The sequence below is a fragment of the Monomorium pharaonis genome, unplaced genomic scaffold (assembly GCF_013373865.1).
Source record: "Monomorium pharaonis isolate MP-MQ-018 unplaced genomic scaffold, ASM1337386v2 scaffold_439, whole genome shotgun sequence".
In the NCBI taxonomy this organism is placed as follows: Eukaryota; Metazoa; Arthropoda; class Insecta; order Hymenoptera; family Formicidae; genus Monomorium; species Monomorium pharaonis.
The window spans coordinates 184,767-205,430 of record NW_023415735.1 but is presented as its reverse complement, the minus strand read 5'-3'; the positions used below and the strand labels follow the sequence as shown (position 1 = coordinate 205,430).

General features: G+C 32.3%; 2 protein-coding genes across 2 annotated transcripts; one reads left to right on the top strand and one right to left on the bottom strand.

Moving 5' to 3' along the window:
• The first annotated feature begins 10 nt into the window (after positions 1–10).
• On the top strand, positions 11–788 carry LOC118648436. The gene has a single exon (XM_036294746.1). The coding sequence runs from the start codon at positions 38–40 to the stop codon at positions 677–679; it is 642 nt and encodes a 213-aa protein (XP_036150639.1). The 5' UTR covers positions 11–37; the 3' UTR covers positions 680–788.
• Positions 789–13,565: 12,777 nt separating this feature from the next.
• On the bottom strand, positions 13,566–20,033 carry LOC118648433. Its single transcript, XM_036294743.1, has 10 exons — positions 20,009–20,033; positions 18,674–18,784; positions 16,262–16,449; positions 15,879–16,040; positions 15,372–15,635; positions 15,219–15,278; positions 14,971–15,129; positions 14,619–14,833; positions 14,107–14,266; positions 13,566–14,023 (listed from the first exon to the last, which is right to left on the bottom strand). The coding sequence occupies exons 2-10, from the start codon at positions 18,724–18,726 to the stop codon at positions 13,914–13,916; spliced, it is 1,371 nt and encodes a 456-aa protein (XP_036150636.1). The 5' UTR covers positions 18,727–18,784; positions 20,009–20,033; the 3' UTR covers positions 13,566–13,913.
• Positions 20,034–20,664: the final 631 nt, after the last annotated feature.

Genomic DNA, 20,664 nt, shown 5'->3' with positions numbered 1-20,664 from the left:
AATTCTCTCTTTTTTCTTGCTGTTATAATTATACAATATGGACATCGTTATCGATATACAAGGCTTCAAGGATACTGAAGAATCTTTTTTTCCAAAAGAAGTTGCTGTTGTCTCTGTAAACACCGCCCATTGCGCTCATTGGATCATTGCACAGCCGTATTCTTTTACTGAACTGTCTACCCGTTCAAAATCTCAAAACAATTGGCTCAGTAAAAATTTTCATGGTATTGAGTGGTTTGAAGGAGATACACCGTATAAAAACTTATGTCGACATTTGAGAGCTGTTACACAACTTACCAACCGAATATTCACTAGAGGCGCTGATAAATCAGCATTTATCCAACGTATTACTAGCAGAAACATTATAAATTTAGAAGAAGAGCAAGAATGTCCATCATTTCATCGTTTACCACAGTTAGAGCAAACTTGTCTCATTCATAACATAAAAAGTAAAACAAATAATAGGGAATATACATGTGCTTTAAATAATGCGTTACGTATCAGAAAATGGCTTAAAGATTATGGTCTTTTGGATTCTACATCATCGTCACCATTATCGCCACCCGCCCCATCATCTTCTATGACATGGTATAATCGTGATAAGCATCAAAATACTAAAGAAGAAGAAGCAGTAGAAGAAGAAGAAAATAATTCTCCACATAACTCTTGGTGGTTATGAATAGTTTGCAACTGCGAGCAGCTTTACAAAATATTCCTTGTGACACCGCCGGTGTTTACGCGGCGGATGAAATACCAACTGTTTGGAGTAAACCTGCAGGAATTATTGCTAATACCGATGATCACACAAAACCCGGAACACACTGGGTCGCTATGTACGTCGGAAGAGACGGCGTTGGCCACTATTTCGACAGCTACGGATTACCACCCATCATCCCTCAGCATCTCAAACGGCTTAGAAGAAACTGCAAAATCTTATTCTACAACCCTCAACAATTTCAAAGTAATACCTCTGACGTGTGTGGACAATTTTGTGTTATGTTTGTGCATCTTATGTGTACTGGTTTTGGTATGCATCGATTTCGTGATATCTTTTCGAACGATTTATCACGAAATGATAAAATAGTTCGCAATTATTATAACACGTATATGACACACCAACAATCTTATATTTCAAATAAAAATCAATTTATAGGTCGTGGTATGTCTCATTCAGGTTGTGCGTCACAAACACAAAGTTGTTATTCGCGAAAATAATAATATATCTTATATTAACCACAACTATGTAACCAATAAATATTTAAGATAGTATTTTGTATTACTTCTGCAGCAGAAAAAAATATGTCGTAAAATGTAACATGTAATCAATAAATAAATAAATATATTATTTGATTATTTAAAAAATTTTTTATTTCTTAAAAACCTCTCTTTAAGCTTTATGTTAAGGATGTGCTTTTTTGTTATTAAAATAAATAAATAAATAAATAAATAAGTATTTATCAAAAAATTTGTACCAATAAAGTATTTTAAAAAAAAGAGAGAGAGAGAGAGAGAGAGAGAGAGATTTCATAAATGTAGCAGATTTCATAAATGTAGCATTTGTACCACTATGGGTAGCCGCCTGTGACACTGGAGCCGTCGTAGAAAGGTGGGGGACGGCGCCAGTGACGTCACAGGCGTCTCCCCATAGTGGTACATACCTACTTACATTATAATTAATTAGATAAACATTATATAATTATAAACGCGACTAATAACACTGTGTTAAAGAAACGTTTAGACTTCTTGAGACGTCAATGCTGTTATTTCATTGATTAAATAAGTCTCAAGTCTGCTCGCAGCTAGACAGTTCTTGAACTTAAGAAAATTCTTGAACTTAAGATCGGTCTATGAATTCCGTCCTAAATGACGAATTATTGACGTCCAGTAAATGTCATCACGTTGCTACCTGGGATATAAGAAAAGTATAAATTTATAGTCCACTAGTACTGTTTGCATTGAACTTAGAATATGATTAAAGCGTTCTAACATCTTGTTACGTCCGGTGGACTTAACATTTTTCTTCTCGTTGTTCTTGTAAAGATAATAATTAAGTAAGAGAAATCGTATTCTAACGGTCGCCGAGAGCAAGAAATGTTTGCAGAGGATCGCTCTATTGTCACGCACAAGTTCGTGAGATATAGCGACAATTTAAAATTTTATTTTTTTTTTGAGGAATAATAAATACATAAACTGAAGGAAATAGTCATCAAACAAATGCATAGTTCCCCATCTGTAAACTATTTTGAGAGCGACCGTTAGATATAATTTAATTCTTTCGGGAAGTCTGGGGCAATGTCGAGTCTAGAATAAAAAAAAGAATAAATAATAACTTTATTACCGAACGTTATTCTGACAATGCCCTGGATCGGTACCCGACGCTAAGCAAAGGAAAAGGGAAATATTGAAACTCAATAAAAATTAAAATCTTCAAACAAGGAACCTCCGGAAACTATAAAAATTTATTATTCACAGCAAAAACGCTGTCCGCGCTCAATCAATAAAAGTATGTTCTCACTAAAATCCTACAGGAAGACATAAAGACCCTTTTTTTTGCTTGCTAGTTTGTTTAAGTGACCTAAAGATAAGAGGAGCAAAAATTATAAACATCCCTCTCCTATACTCAAAACCAAAACCAAATCGGGCGGAGACGAGAAGAGATGAGCCAATAGCTGATCATCTCTACAAAATAATAATTTCGCGAGTTCCCAATAGTCAAGCCCCAAATTTGGTGGTTTTGAAAGGGCCCACCAATCCAAGAATGACACCGCCTACACCTTAACCCTTCCCTTCGGAAAATTGAGTATAAAATCGCGATCCCAAAGACCGCGAGCAGCTTTTCCGTTTTTTACTCTTGATTGAGTGTGAGTCCGAGAATTTTCGTCGCGAGTTCACCAATAATTCACGTAAAACTTTGAAGCAAGATTTTTCGCGATTGCTTGAGTGCGAGTCGGGACAAAAACTAAGTGCCGAACAAAAAAAAAACGTTCCGCAAGTGAAGTGAGTGCACTTGTGTACTCCAGTGGGGCCTATCACTCTCCAGTTGCACCAGCCCAGAGTCCTGACGGACTGACTTGTTCCGGCCAACCGAGAACCGCCCGAGTACCCTGAGACCGGCACTCCGGATTACGCTCCCCAGAGGAAATACCCCAGCAAGTAGTAAGTCATCTATTTAATTCATAATCGAGTCACTTCCCTTTCGTTGTTGCTTATCATTTTATTCACTTCATAGTGAATAACAGACCTATCCGTCCAAAACGGAAACACTGGGCAGCCAGACGTTGGCGTCAGAGACAAAATCGGCGGGCACGGGAGGAATTGAACCGCGTCTTCCAACAGCACCTCGAGTCGCAACTCTTCTCTCCTACCACCCCTCTCGAAGAACCTCGTGTTCCTCGACTCTCCTCTCTTACCACCCCTCTCGAAGAACCTCGTGTTCCTCGATTCTCCTCTCCTACCACCCCTCTCGAAGAACTTAGTGTTCCCCGACCCTCATCTCCTCTAACCACTCCACCTCCTGTTTTTCCTACTTATTCCCCTATTAGCTCCCCTGAACCTGAAGAAATTCCACCCCCACCTTCTCCAGAACCATCCATAGAGCTTATAGAAGAATTTGAACGAGTCCCACCCCGGCCCCGCTTTTATCACTACGACGGAACGCAAACATCATTAATTGAGCTTTTAGAACAGTTCCCGTTAAAAATAGACCCCTTATTACAAAATTACCGCGATTTCGCAATCAACCCGGACGCAATAGATCCGGAAATTCTATTAGATATCCTTCCCGCACTTGCTCCCTCAGATCCCATCCCAGTCTTCACTCCCCATTACTATGATCCTTTCGCCGTTCCTACAGATTTTTAAAATAATTTCTTCCCCCCTTCCACCACTATTATAACAGAAATAGAGTAAATTATATATTAAGTCTAATCTTGTACAGACACGGATAAAATAAGTAAAATAAATATGTATATACATTTAAGCTTCATAAATTTTATACCAAAATCTGATCTTTATTGTAATTCTTTGCCCTGGAAATTATAAAAACAAATATTGTCTTTCTTTCATTTATTAAAATTTCCACTGTAATTTCATGACTAGTAATATGTTAAAATAAATATGATTGTTAAGTTTAAAATAGTTTCATTTATTTAAACTCTTAAACGACCTCAATTCAATTCCCGATCAAAGTAAGCACCTGGTCCAGTCCTGAGTTAAAGTGATTAAATTCGCTGACTCGAAATTTGGACCTACGGAGGCACGACCTGAAAACAGGTTATAGCGAGCATTTTTGGCACGTTGACCCGCATTTTCATGTCATAATAGTGCGTCCGACCAAGCCACCTTTCCTCGTTTATTTCGTGCCTACGGAACGTTTTAAAATCCGTTACGTTCTTCCATGCCTTACCTGCGTCCGTTTCTCAAATTTTTCCAATGCATGAACAAAGTTAAATTTAACAAAGCTGGACGTAACAATCTAAAATTTCTGTTTGCTATCACTTCTCCTTGCCCATCACAATTTGATGCTATGTGGGTTTGCACATCTCGCACACAATATCTTTTTTTACCTGTGCGTCGAAGTATAATTTATAAATACGATTGACAGATGAGAAAAAAACCACTTTCGGTGCATACACTGAAAAAAAAGTAATATATCCAATAAGATATGTAGTTGCGGGCTGCCAACTACAGATATATAGATATATAGATATATAGACAGTATCATTGTACTTGCAATAGCAAATATTATTGTATTAAGTATTTTATGTAGTTGGCAGTCCGCAATTACATATGTTATTGACTATATTACTTTTTTTTCTGTGTAGGTAGCAAAAAATATACACTTTGTTCGGTAGAACCCGATTCCCCTTCCACTACACACACACACACACACACACACACACACACACACACACACACACACACACACACACACACACACACACACACACACACACACACACACACACGCACACACGCACACACGCACACACGCACACACGCACACACGCACACACACACACGCACGCACGCACGCACGCACGCACGCACGCACGCACGCACGCACGCACGCACGCACGCACGCACGCACACCAAGTGTGCTAATACAATGCATAGTGTAGCGTCGTCATGGTCGCCTACACGTTGGAATGGGGATAGTCCCCGGTCGCCTACCCAGGTAGCAAGGTGACGTTAATACGACGTCAATAATTCGTCATTTAAGGTCGCAGACGTCATGTTACCAAATTAAGACGTAATAGTAACGTCATTTTTTGACCTATTAATTACGTCAGTCATTTATCCATTCTACAACGTATTTCCGACGTCATATTCTTGACTAATTAATAACGTCAGTTAATTGATCATTTTACGACGTATTAATAAGATTTTATTAGTGACTAATTACTGACGTTAACTATAATTCTTTGTAATAATTGACGATTTGACCTCAAATGACAAATTATTGAGGTCTAGTGGATGACACCTTGCTACCTATAACTATCATTATTTAAAGATTGGTTAATAAACAACATTATTAAAATTAATATAATATTTTATATAATTAATACTATCAATATTTTAGAATCATCCCAGGCAGCACATAATATTTATGATAAATATTTATTAATATTTATTAATATTTATTTTTTCAAAATATTATATAAATATTTTACACATATTTTGTATATACGAAAAAAAAAATCTTTATTCAACATATTAAAATATAAATTAAATATTTTATATAATATTTATGATAAATAAAAGATAAAGATTTGTATAAGTAATATTTTGTAAATATTTATAAATATTTCATAAATATTTTTATAATATTTATGATAAATCTTTATGATTTGTCAAATCTAAGACCACAAAAATATTTATAAAATATTTAGATAAATATTTATAAAATATTTAAATAAATATTATAAATATTTTATAAATATTTTATAAATATTGCGTTTTGTCTGAGGTATAATTTAGCTTTATCAAAAGAACAGAGCAAAAACCTATTTCTATAAGTTATTCCACATGTTATTTTGCATATGTAAAAATCAGGAAAAAAACTGTAAATTTATATTTATTTATAAAAATATTAGTTAACTACAAGTTTCATGTTTCTCGCATCTATTGAACTGATCTATAACAAATATGTATTCATGATCATCAAGTGTTCATGGATCATCACAAAGGGCTAAGTAGCGTACGATCTTCGAAGTCAAGCAACGTCGACGGCGGTTCAGAGTTGGATGGGTGACCGCGGAAGTTAGGCAATTCCAAACGTGACTATGGTGTGGTGGGTCGTGATGCTTGTTGAGAAACAACGTAGATTTTTTTTTACATTATAATTATGTTATTTCGATATTTTCATAATGCAAGTACTGCATATATAGGACATGTACCCGAAATATTTTCTAAAACGTCAAAATAACGGCTTTTACTACCTGGGATAGTCATAAAAATGACGTTAAAATGTCGTCTTTATTAAATGTAACTTAAAAACCTATGTTTTTTCATAAAAATAACAATAAAATACCGTCAAATGTACGATACTAGCTTCTTGAAAATGACGTCAATAATATGAAAATAATGACGTATTTTTGACGTCAATATATGACGTCGTTAAGATGAGACAAATGTACGTCAGTTTTACGACATTTAGACGTCATTTTATCTCGACATTATGACGTCTGGTTCGTCATAAAATGACCAAAAAATGCCGTCAATTAGACGTCACCTTGCTACCTGGGTAGTCATTCTCGCGGTTGCAACTTGCTTTCGCGAGTATATCTAAAGCGTCCAGGGCCCCGTGTATAACTACTCACGTGATCATTAAGATCATATGCGAGTATAATAATTATCACGATTCGCCTTGTTCACTCATTCGTAACTACATTGTACATTATCTAAGATCTAAAGAAACTTTCCTTTTTGGCTCGAATATTATGTGTTATCATTTATCTCACCCAAAAAAAATACCGAGACTTGTCCGTAAGGAAGGTTTCGACGATACACACTTTAATTCAATTATAATTATAGTAATAATAATGGATTATTCAATTATTATTAAATTAATTGATACAGTTATAGATCACATTGGTATGCGTTTTCATTAAAAACCAAGAAAATGTTGCTGATGTTACTTTATAGAAGTATCATGCCATGCACATTGACTGCTAGTAAAATATACGTAATGTCGATTGTTGAGAGTAGAATCGGTAAATTCGTATTTTTTTAAATTTTATGCTTGAGGGACGTCTCCCTAAAGCCCTGTGCGTCATCTTGCGGCGTGTCTATTTGTTATTTTCTGCTTCCCTAACATAGAGCTTGTATTAATGGTGGGGCCTTGGTCGCATCGCGACGCGCGCGGGGAGAATCGACAGAGAGGTGGATATATTCTGTCTTTTTTCGTGTGGGAACAGGTTTGTAACTGTACAATCTCAGGCCCGATTCTCGAACTCGTACGAAAAAAAAAATTGCTTACAAAGATAACACTGGTCTAGTTTCCACCGTAGTCTTCAATCCGATCTTGTTCCGGTGCGAATCGAATTTAATGTCGGTTTCCACTGGAAGTCAAGTAGAAGTGAGAAAAATTGATATTTCAGTAGAACCAACTTAACTTAGCTTGTTGAATATTAACAAACATAACCTTTGAATAGCCTACATACATTAAAGTGTCAAAAAAACGAAAATTATATCTCGTTTATTTTCCATTTCGATTACTAAGGTTAGATTTCTTTTTGAGAAAATATAACCTAATAAATGGTAACTATTATACTAAAAAGTAAAGGTTGGCACTATTTACTTCGATCCTGTTTCAACCGTTTCCACCAAATAAATTTGGTGTCAATTCGCTATCACTCCCACAAAACGTGTAGATCGAATCGAGAGTGAAATGAGCGCAGTCAGTCACGTTTCCATCGATTTACATCTGGTTCTACGCCGTACTAGGAGCGAATTAATGCATCGGTGGAAACTAGACCACTGTGTATTCATTAAGTGGTACATAATTTCGAATCTAAAAGATGCATGCCAATCAATGAATGCACAGTATTACTTTAGTATGTAAAAATTTTTTGTATTAATTGTAACAGCCCGAGGCCCAAGTAGGCACCAAGTAGGTAGGCTCGTACCTGTCGTACCGCTCGTATGTGCGCTTCTTTCCTTCTAGAAAACGGAGTGGTGGGGATATCCAACACGAAAAGAGACAGAATATATGAGAATATATTCATGTCTCTGTCGATTCCCCCGCGCGGAGTCCGGCATATAGCAATGGCCCCTCCATTAATACAAGCTCTATGTTCCCTAAGCACCCGAAAATGTATGTAGCTCTCGTGCTCGTGCGTCTCTCTTCCCCCCCCGTTGTAACAAGACAGCCGTTTTGTATACTCTCAAGAAATAAACAAGTAATTTGGTTCACTTTAAATATTCAGCGAGTTCTGTATATCCTTCTCTCTGTACATCACAACATCGATGGCCAATTATAGTATGATAAGCATTATTATATGTGTTAGAAACAATAATTTGTCTTTATAGATGATGCATATAAACTGTGCATACTTTTGTGTTTCTACACGAAACTGTATTGCATTCAAGAATAATGTTTTTTTTTAAGGTGGTAAAAACTGCTATATCCTACTTCACGGCATTCTCTAATCTGCAATAATAACTAAATACTTTCTGTAATTAAACATCTTTTGTAGTTCCATTCTAAAAAATTAACAATTTTTTAAAAATTCAGAATTATATATAACATGCAATATTGACAAATATATTTTATAACATTCGTAACTAGAAAGTCAGTCGAATATTTTATGAAATGTATTTACTGAAAGCATCGTAGTAAATTTTAACACTTGCAACATCGAGATTTCAAAAATTTTAAAGTAACCGATATAAAGAAACTGATAAGAGAAGTAACGAGTAATAATTTTTATACATTTTACCTGCGACATTGTCTTTAATATCCTTATATCAAAAACTGAATTATGCACTGCCTCTCAGAAAAAAATTGTGCATTTTCCTTGAAGTTCCCGAGAATAATTTTATTTCTTGTTATTAAAGGAGTTATATTTTTTCCTCGTTTTCTTAGTCTTTCTTGTTAGACGGATACAATTAATTCCGTTAAGCTACACGGAGATTATTTTCCTTTATTAAAATTTCCATCAAAATCACGATAGTTCGACAACATTGCCTTCGAAGAATTTTACCAAACTTTAAAATTTAATCAAATAATTTTATATTTACAACAATTTAACAGAACTATTAAAAGTATAGTATAGTTCTTCGAAATCCATGTCAAAGTTTTGTAATTATTTTGAGGGTAAATTAAAAAAAAATCTCTTTGTGTATAGCTTTTATCAAGATGACGCAACGGAAATATGTACATATTGTGTATTGATTATTCTTGTAAAACTGCCCAGCTAGCAAAATGAGGCAAACTTTGCGCGAAGTTTGCCGCAAACTCGAGCAAACCTTTGCAACAAAATTACGACAAGGTGTGTCCGCATTAAGCTTAGCTTTTGCTGGCAAGGCTTGTTGTAAATAGTATGACACATATTTTATGCAAATAACAGGATAAAATTTGCTAGTAAAGCATAACAACAAATTTGCAGCAAGAACAAGGCAAATCTTGCTGTACACAATATGATAACAAATTTGTGGCAAGAATAGAGCAAACCTTGCTGTACATAGCATGATAGCAAATTTGTGGCAAAAACAAGGCAAACCTTGCTATGCACAATATAATAGCAAATTTGTGGCAAGAACAGAACAAATATTGTCGAAATTTAGATCAACAAAAATAAAATATTAGACTGATTAGTCCAACATCAAATGTGAATGGTGCAATCGTACTTGGTTCTCTGTTCTCGATGAGCCCCCTTTATTAATCCAGTAGGTAAATCTTTTTCACGAGAAATGCGTCATCTCGAGATAGATAGTAAAGTCAGAAATAAAGTTTAAAACCCGATAATGCAACCCTGTTATTTGCGTAAAATGTGCGTCATACTATTTGCGACAAGCCTTGCCAACAAAAACTAAGCTGTTTACGGACACACCTTGTCGCAATTTTGTTGCGAAAGTATGCTCGGCAAGTTTTATTTTGTTCTTGCTATCAATTTGCCGTTATTCTGTGCTTAACAAGATTTCCTGTTTCTGCCATAAATTTATTGTCATGTCGTGTAGCAAGGTTTGCTCTGTTATTTGCTTAAATTTTGCATTTTATCGTGTCGAAACAAATCTTGTAATTTCTATACGTAATATTTATGTACAAGTCTTTCTCTGTTATTTGCAGCATCGTGTGATGAAAACTTTTGCCGTAAATTTGCTCGAAACTTTTAGAAAACAAAGCAACAGACAATTACTTATCATAAAATTGTTGTCAAAATTGAAACAATCCTTGCTGTAAAGCTTTCACGATATGTGATTTTAAAAGGCCTGCCTAGCTGGGTGAGTTCTGTTCCTCTCGTCGAGGCATGGTCCCCCTTTGCACAATTTACTCCTCATAAATTTCCAATACAATGGCAAATTAATATGAGAGTGGTGTTCGACATATTAATTATTACAATGTAGTAAAAATATTGATAAATAGTACGTGATTGTAGTAGTCGTAGCTTAAAAGAAGATTATCTATCTAATAAATGAACGTTCATGTTTTTACACCTCAAGATCAAAGGAACATGTAACATTTAACATATTAGAAATTGTATCTGTAGTATCTTAATGTATACTAAGCGATGTCAATTGTTTCGCGTTTTTCTTTCTGTTAAAGAAATGATATTTTTATTCTATATATAAATGCTTTGGTACAAGGTAAGATTAAAGTCCTGCTGCAAACTACAACATAATACGCAACGTCTAAAACGTCAATCAATTTAATATGTAGCTCTTGCCATTCGTATACGTTTGACAATCCGGTACTACCGAACTGACAATGTAATATACCATAATCATATTGTGTGCACCATAATCATATTGTTCGTTTTGTCACTTCTTTATGTCATACATTGAGATCATATATTTAATTATATTACAAAGGGAACTGACCTGAAGTAGGGGACGTTTGCAAAACACCTATGTACGATATAAATTCAGAAATGGAAATATACTATGCAACGAATCAATTATTTTTGTCGCGAATCGGTGGGTGGCCGTATCAGCGGAAACCATTGAAGATATTGATGTCGTGGTTTTTTACAATGGTACATTTTTCTGTTATCGTAACTCAGGTAATAAATAGTATTAATTATGCAAATATATATAACCAATTTATAAATACTGTTGTTGTTAACTTTAACGTTGCGATATAATCATTGACTTTTAGGCATTGTTATTATACGATATTGGGGTGATACAGATATTGTCGTTGAATGTATAATTACTCTTACTCTTCTTTTTGCTGCTGGCGTAAAATTAATTAATATCGTTGTGAATAATGACAAAGTAAGTTATTAAATCAATATCGATAACGTGTGTTTGTTATTATTACTTTTTGCATTGTTGATCAGTTGCGACGACTATTGGAACATATGAAAAAACATTGGGAGCTTTTTAATAGCGAACTCGAGCGTCATATCTGGTGATATTATGCTAGTATTGGCCAAAAAGTAACAAACTGTTATGCAGATATGAGAATAATTTTGAAATAATTTGTTTATCATGTTTAAAGAGTAATCATAATGTGCTATCGACTACTATAATATGTCGAAATTACAAGAATGTTGTATTATAAGGCCAATTTTTTTCTAGTTTGAATTAATTTTTACAAGAGTTTATTTGCGTTTACATTTACAAAATTTTTCACAAAATTATAAATATGTCCATTCTGGTAAAGACAATTTTTTTTAATATTAATATAACTTTAATATTAATATAACTAATAAATTATGTTCCTTTGTGCAGCATATTTTAGTGTAACTTTGTTATCTTATGTGCTAATTCCATTGGTTCCAAGGATTTTAGACGTCATAATTCCATTGAATAAGTCAAAACCATTAGGATATGTGTATCAGGCCGAGTACAGAGTGGACACAGAAAAAAATATTATTATCCAATCTTATTTCATTCTTATCTTGCGAGTACAATTACGACAATTCTATTCACTGTCGACACTACATATATAATGTGTGTGTGTTACATACCTGCAGCCTGTTTACAGCTATTAGATAAGTAAAGTTAACAACATCGTGTAGTTCCTACATTTTTTACAAACATTTTTTAATAATTTTCTTTCTTTTGGATGAATAAACTAAGAAAATATAAAGTTTGTGCATTAATTTACATGTTCCATTTCAAACCAACAACTGGAAAATATAACTAGCAAAACAGACATTACATCAAGCGACAAAAAAGTCCACAAAGGGATGCATTATTCATAAAAAAACACAATTCTATCGGCAATGACCATATTGCATTGATAAAATGCTTAAAAAAACATCAACTTGCATTAGAATCTGTATTATGTAAATTCCATAATATCTTTGATAATTTTAATAAATTGATCATTTAATTTAACACTCGTTCGATCATTAAATTGTTTTATTCAATCTTCTTTTTAGACACGTTCAGATTCTATGATATTAGAATCCATGTTCACTCATGTGACATTTATTATGCTATCTATGAATGTGCTGATTTTAAGTGTAATAGGAATACAAGTAAGGATTTGAAAAGCATATCTGTTTCTACTAAAAAATATTTATATTGCAGTAAAAGTTTTATATTGCAGTAATTTTGCAGCTTACCAATAACATGGGAAATGTTGAAGAAACAGTAAGATATGTTTTTATAAGTTGCGCTTCGTTTATTCATCTCATATGTATGTGTATTCCCGGACAATTACTAATAGATAAAAGCACAGAAGTTTTCATCAAAACGTAAGAATTTTTATTTTATATAGTTTTATATAGTTCTTTAACATATTTAATCCTTGGATAAAAATAAGAGAATTTTTTGAGATCTTGCGTTACCTTAATCATATAAATAATTTTAATATTCTTCCAATATCTTCAAGTATAATTTTTAAAATTGTTTACTAATTTTTAAATAATTTTTAACACGTTTTAAGAGTCTACATATCGACACACACACATACACGCACACACACATAACATTTAATATAATAAGACATATCTTATATATTAGATACGTTTCAGCTTGGTATACATTTCCTATAAGAATTAAAAAATTATTAGGAATATTCTTTATAGAAATTTCGCTCCGTGTACTCTTACGGCTGGAAGAACGTTTATTCCCACATAACACCAAGTCGACTGTTAGTCGACTGTCAGTCGGCAGAAGAAGTCTAAAGTCGACTTTAAAGTCAGACTGAATGTCGACTTATAGTCAACTAAAAGCCAACAAATGACTCGACTATAGTCGGCTTTCGGTCAGCCATTGTAGTCGACTTTAAACCGACTATAAGTCGACTTTTAGTCAACATTAAGTCGACTTTTGGTCAACATTAAGTCGACTTTTGGTCAACATTAAGTCGACTTTTAGTCAACATTAAGTTGACTTATAGTCTATTTTTCGCATTAATAATTATAATAATTGGGGTAATAATAAAATACGTTACAATAAGTAAGTTTTCACCGAGAGTTCAAATCGTGTTAGAGTCGAGCTAATTAGCCAATAGTTATGCTGGTTACAACAAAAATACCTAATTTCCGTTATGATTAGCATATATAGCCGTTGGTTAATTGGTCCAACTTTGACCCGATTTGTACTCTCGATGGAAACTTACTCAATGTTGTATATTAACATACAATGTAATACAATATTTATTCTTTATTTTTACAAAGATTTAATAATATATTATATAAAATATATATTTTAGAATATATGGATTGAAATATAACATTACTTTTTAAACAATTTATCACCCGTATCCTGTCGCCAGATCGTAATGTAAAATGTCACTTTTTTAATAATATTGCTCGTATCCTGTCACCAGATCGTCTCAACCATTCCTGCATGCATTTTTCTATTTCACTCACGGTGCTTTTTCCTTGCATCAATACAGTTTCTATAAATGTATTAATAATAAATTATAATAATATAATAACAATAATAAAATAATAATATATAATAAAAATATTAAATTAATACCAATGATTGTATCGGATAGTCTTGATTTTCTTAGAGACAATTTATTTTTTTGTCCTGTCCACGTGTATGCCTGCGCAACTTCGTAACCAATAGTTTGCGACATTATATTTCTAACATTTTTGGCGACTGTTTCTCCGCCCACTTGTGACATTTTCTGAATCTACAAATATATTTCATATCACATTAATATAATACATATGCATTATGATATTATATAATATGTATATTATATAATATATAATTACAAAACTAGCTCTATTTATTCTTTTTTTCATTGCGTTGATGGCTTTAATTAATGACAATATTAACTAACTAAATTAATATTATGTTAAATAATTAAAACATTCTATAAAATTAATATTATAATAAATTAATTATATTAATTTGTCAATTATTAAATTAAGTATAAATTACTTTATGATAAATAGAGCGAGTTTCAAATCTCGACACCTCATTTACCGTAATCATAATGCATGTTCGCATTAATAATTTGTAAATAACAAGATACTTACAAATTGTCGCCGAACATCAGCTCTATCCAGTTGATTATTAAACGCTTCAATTCTCTCCACCGTAGTGAGGGGCAAATTTGGTAAGAGAGAGAAATCGACCACCTGCACTTCTCTTTCATTTTGTACTTCTTGTTTATTTTCATAAAGATGAATAATTCGATTAAGTTTACGCTCCAGTATAGCTAATTTTGCATTAATACCACGCCGGCATATTCCTAAACAAGAAAAATAAGAAGCATTAAAATAAACAATTAAATTTACTGAATTAAACTATTATCATTGCACATTATTCATAAAAATCTCTTTTGTTTCGCATTATATCTACTAGTAACGTAAATAAAACAAAATTTACCACAACATGTGTGCTCTAAATCATTAGATTGGTTTCCCAAATTTTCGTCCCAAATTTCGTTCCCAAATTCTTCTGTATTGTCAGCTGACATTATTTTTGGCTGAGCTGTTGAAGCTTTTTCCTGTCCCACACAATTGGTTTTTACTGTTTTCGGTATTTCTGTAAATAAATATAAACATGTAAGATTTATTATTTATGAACATTCATATTCATTATAAAATTTATATTACGTAAAATTTAAAATATACCTTTTACAGTTTTGTAACTTTTTTGCTTATGACCACAGTTTGTTATTGCTTTCTGCGTTTCTAAAAAACAATATAAAAAATATAAAAAATGTCAACATTTACTTTTATATACAGCTTTTCCAATCAATATAAATATAGCAATTAATATGATACCTGTGTTACTGTATTGTATTTCTTCACAAGAATTGTCAGAGAAATCTGACAATTCTTGTGAAGAATCATCTTCCAGCAGTGAATTAGAATCAAAAGTATTATCAGAATTTGGAGTATCATCGGCCTGATTTAAGTCACTGGATTCGCATGAACCTGGTTTAGTGATCGCTTTATTAATCTTAGGCTGCAAGTCAGAAACATATCCACTTCCTACTTGTGGAATATAATTCGAGGGCAATTTAAGACGCATCTTTTTTGGTTCATCTAAAAATTTTCAAAATTGTTATATTTATATATAAAAAAAAGATTTATATTGTAACTTGAAGAAAATCCCTCAGCCGTCTGTACCGACAAAATTAATCTATGTGCAATATATTGATGTAGATATATTAACGAATAAATGCGACGAAAATAGGACAAAAATGGTAATTTTGTTGGTAGTTCGTCGACGGCTGAGGGATCTCCTTCATAAACTAAATTTCTTATAGAAATGTATTCTATAAATACCTTCGTTGCTTGTGTCGCCATACAATTTTCTCTTCTTTATAAGCCTCTTCTTTGAAGCATTACACTTATCATATGCCTGTATATTAATATTATTAATATTATCATCTGACGCTGACATTTCTCCCACTACTTTTTCGACCGATCGTGCATTTTGGTACGTTTCTGTAACGTTTTTAAATAAATATAAATTTAATTTCACATTTTTATGTAAAGTTAGCCGCACACAAAGCTATTTTTCATGCTGGATTGCTTACGATGTAGTTAATTACTAGAAATCCTGATGTGTGGTGCAATTGTAGTAATAATTTATGAAAATCGCAAGCAATCCGCAGGAAAAAAGCATCGTGTGCGACTGATTCAAGATATACATATGTAAAACAAACCATAAGGACCAAAGCTCTTATGAAATGTTAATTCGTCCCAATCATCACACGGCGGCATCTGTTTTATGCAGGCTTGAGTAAGCTGTTTACTTTTTTTTGGCATTTTAAATATTGATCGCTCGAAGTCTATCCATATCGTTGGTACTGTTATGCAATACACATCATATAGCAGTACGTAAAACGCCATTCTGAAAAAATATATGAATATATATATATATATACACGTAAATTAAAATTTATTATAACGTTTACAATATATCTTAATAAAATAATGCTGCTTTTCTTTTAGTGACACAAGTCGACACTATAGTGTCGGTCTGTCTTTGTTATTCATTAAATGCCAAAGATAGAACGACGTCATTTGCGTAGACTTGTATCACTAAAAGAAAAGCAGCCTATGTGTTTATTGTCAATAAAATAATACGTACAAATGTAAACAGGATTAGCATCTCTGCCGCAATTTATAAAGAAGCACGCGTATCATATAAAGTTTAAAAATTGTTATGATAAATGTAATAATGGCATGCAGCACCATGAAGTTAAATCCTTAAACGGAAATTGAACGGCTTTATTCAGAATTTCTGTGACTGGCCACATCACTAAGTCCGATAAATTTTTTACCACATATATGTCCATATTCTGTGACTCGCAAGGATAGAATGGCAAAGAATTTTTCGTCAAAAATTTTTTTCCAATAATGACGGCTCTTCCGTCTTCGTTATAACAAATATGTTCAATAACAACAATTGTTTTATCTTTCATATAACAACAATTGTTGGGTGTCTTGTTTGTCAATGTAAAATCGCTAAATTGAATCGTACTATAAGCATTGGTACAATTCATTGGAGGAACTTTTAAACATTTCTTTTTCAATATAGGTATACTAGATTTGTTACAATCAGATTGAATTACTTGGTTATAATTTTCCGAAATTCTGTTATATAACTGCTGTAATGGTTTATCGGCCTTTCTCAACATTTTTTTTATTGACTGCATATAGTTTTCGAAAGGAAAGGCAGAAAAATTATCCAGTGGTCCAAACATCAGTACGTCTTTACTTATGTGAAGTAAATTATGCACATTGTAAATTATAGCATCTTCGCCATACAACTGTTTAAACTTCTGAACAAATAGAATAAGTAGATCTGTGCTATATTTATTGTTACGGAAGCAATCTGTTGGATGACACAATATCCGTATTGCACAATTTAGTGCATTGAAATGCAGTAAATTTTCTTCAGACAAAATATTTAGCAGCACAACTGGTCCAAGATACAGTACAAATTGTCGCAATTCTGTTGCTTTCCAACGAGTCAATTCATCTAGAGAACGTGGTTTTCGAGCAAATTCCTTAGGTACCCATTTCGACATTGCAATTAATTTTTCCGACAACTCTGCTATTTTTCGTCCACTTAACTTTGATATCTGATATCCACTTATCCACAATTGCAACAGTTTCTTCATGACTCCTAGACATATTAAGTGCATGTAATCTAAAGGGAACTGTGAAACCATTGACAGTTGTATTGACTCGAAAGGAGATACACCAGTATGATGATCTTCTTGTACTCTATTGTTAAAATTTTGATCAGTCCGAAGAGATGCATTGGATTCCAAAAACAACATACGATTATTTATATAGGTGCCTTCTTGCATACACTTTCCACATCCAAAGAATCCGTTGTGTGATTTTGTGCAAGTTACAAATGATCTTGCAGGGCTATCGCAAATTACACTTCTAATTCGTACAGTGTATCTTTTCTTATTGAAAATAAGTCCTGTATTTCGGAGACTATTATATTCTTGACAAAAAGGTGTTAAAAAATTATTTATAGAAGGTGGTTTCGAGTACCCATGATAAGCACTAATAACAAATGGTATAAATGCCTTGTCACCGTGAATTTTGCCCAATATTGGCCAAATTTGACTTTTACTGCTTTTTGATATCGGTAGTCCATCAATATTCAAGTCTATAATAATTTCTTTTTCCGCTATGACCTTTGTGCGTGCCAATTGTTCAATTATTGCCTTTTTCAAACCGTAATGAAAAAAACTTGTATTATCTGCCGATACCTCTACGATACTATTTCTCGGCGTATTTAAAAGCGTTCTTGCATCCTTTGGTAGATCGCTGTGACCACATGTACGCAATTTATTTAACAGTTCTGACAAAGCAGTATGAGTAATGTTATGTTTTAGTTTCCAAGAACATAACCAATTCGAAAGCTGTGGAATTTTATCAGTATTTTCTTTATCCTCCGATTCAACATAGTCAGAATTTGAAACATCGATAGAAAGTACATTGATATTATTTGAATCAGAGTCATCAGGAATAGATTGTATTATAGGCACCTCCTCTCTCTCTCTCTCTCTCATATCAGCTAGCGACTCTAAGTCGACTCCAATACTGACCGTAGGTCTATCGACATGATGTACAATTGGCTGACGCTCATATTGCCTTTCATATTGTTGAAGGCGCCGATTTTTTTGTCGCGAAGACAATTCCCGAAAATGTTTCGGCATCTGTCAATAATAATTTTATTGCAATATTATATATCCAGATTTAAATAATTTACCCATTTTCAGAGATTTTATATATCCAAATTTAAATAATTTACTCATTTTATCAGAGATTTTATCATTTTATATATAATTATATTATATCATTTGTAAGTATAGCTTATTATTAATTGTATATTTAATTTAATTATTTTTCAAGTGATTACTGTTCTTTTATATTAATAATCAATAATAGAACAATTCACTCCTAAAGCTATGTAGCTTACATGTATATTTACATGTAATAATTTAAGACACTTTATTTAGCTATCAATTATATAATTTTCATTTACGGTGTAAAACTTTCAGAATATAAAGCGTGATCTACAATACATGGAGTAAGCATAGAATAAGGCATGAGAATAGGGATGACGTCTGCTTAAACCTACTCTTACTTCTTATATTGCTCTTACTGCTTACTTCATATATTGTAGACCACGCTTAAAAGAACATTGCCAGTAAAGAAAGAAATTGATCAAAAAATGCAAACCATTGACAGGCCCGCTAGTAGAAAAATGATTTAATAAATTTATTGATTTCATGTTGGTTAGAAGTATAGATTATAGAGATACAGTGTAGAAGTAAAGAGATAGATTAGATTGAGAGGGCACATATTATGAAATTAATCGAAATAGAATCCGATCGAAATTGTCCTATTATCCCGTAGGAAAAAATTATGCAAAAATTACTGCACAAAAAATTGCATATTTTTGTGCATGAATTTCTGCAGTTTTTACAGATTTTTATACAAAGTTTTTGCCTTCAGAATTTTTCTGCAGAATATTTTGCCAAATTTTATGTAATTTTTACCTTAAAAAAAAATTACATAAAATTTTGCAAAATATTCTGCAGAAAAATTCTAAAGGTGAAAATTTTGTACAAAAATCTGCACAAATTCATACACAAAAACATGTAATTTTTTGTGCAGTAATTTTTGCACAATTTTTTCCTTCAGGATTCCCTACATTTGTATTGTGTTTTCTAGAAAAAACATAATTTCGATTGGAATTCATTACGAATAGTTGCAACGTATCTGCGTGCTCAGGTTAAGATTTAAGTTGAGGTTAAGATTTGGTTAAAGAATATAAAACGGAGCCAAAAGACAAGGTTTGATAAAAAAATATATATAATATGGTAATAAAAGTTTCGAGGAAAAATTTCTATATATATAAAATATTGTTAACATACTTTTCTTTGTTGTAATCGAAATATTGTCTTCAACGACGAAAACGTAGCGTGTTCCCAACGAAAGATCCGAACAAAAGAACGTTTCGTATCAATGTTTCATTTGTCTTGTTATAAGAAGCGGCTAATTCCAATATATAATATGTCTAAAACACATTTATTATAATGTATTCATAATATACGCTGTCAAAAAGAAAAGACTTAATCCGAGATCTCTTTTATAAATTTTGCATAAGCCTGAATTTTGAAATCCACAACTTAGAATTAACAAAAAAAACGTAAAAATTTATTTTATAGAAAATAAATCATCTAAAATAAATAAATTTCAATAAATAAATAAATAAATTTTGCCTTTAAATGTTTATAAAGATATTCTTTTAGTCAAACTTAGTTATCTTTAAATATATTATAATACATTGTTATACACATTGTTATATTGAATATTATTAAAGATATTTATTTTATTTATTTATTAAAGGTATTATTCTAATTCCTATTCTATTAAGTTGTATCACAGTTATATCACAAATAGCTTTTATCGATAAATCTTCGTGTAGGAGTTTATATATTTAGAAGTTTATTAGAGAAATATTTAATTTAAATGTTAAAATTTTAATTCGATAGATCACATATTCAAGATATTAATTATTAAAGTTAAC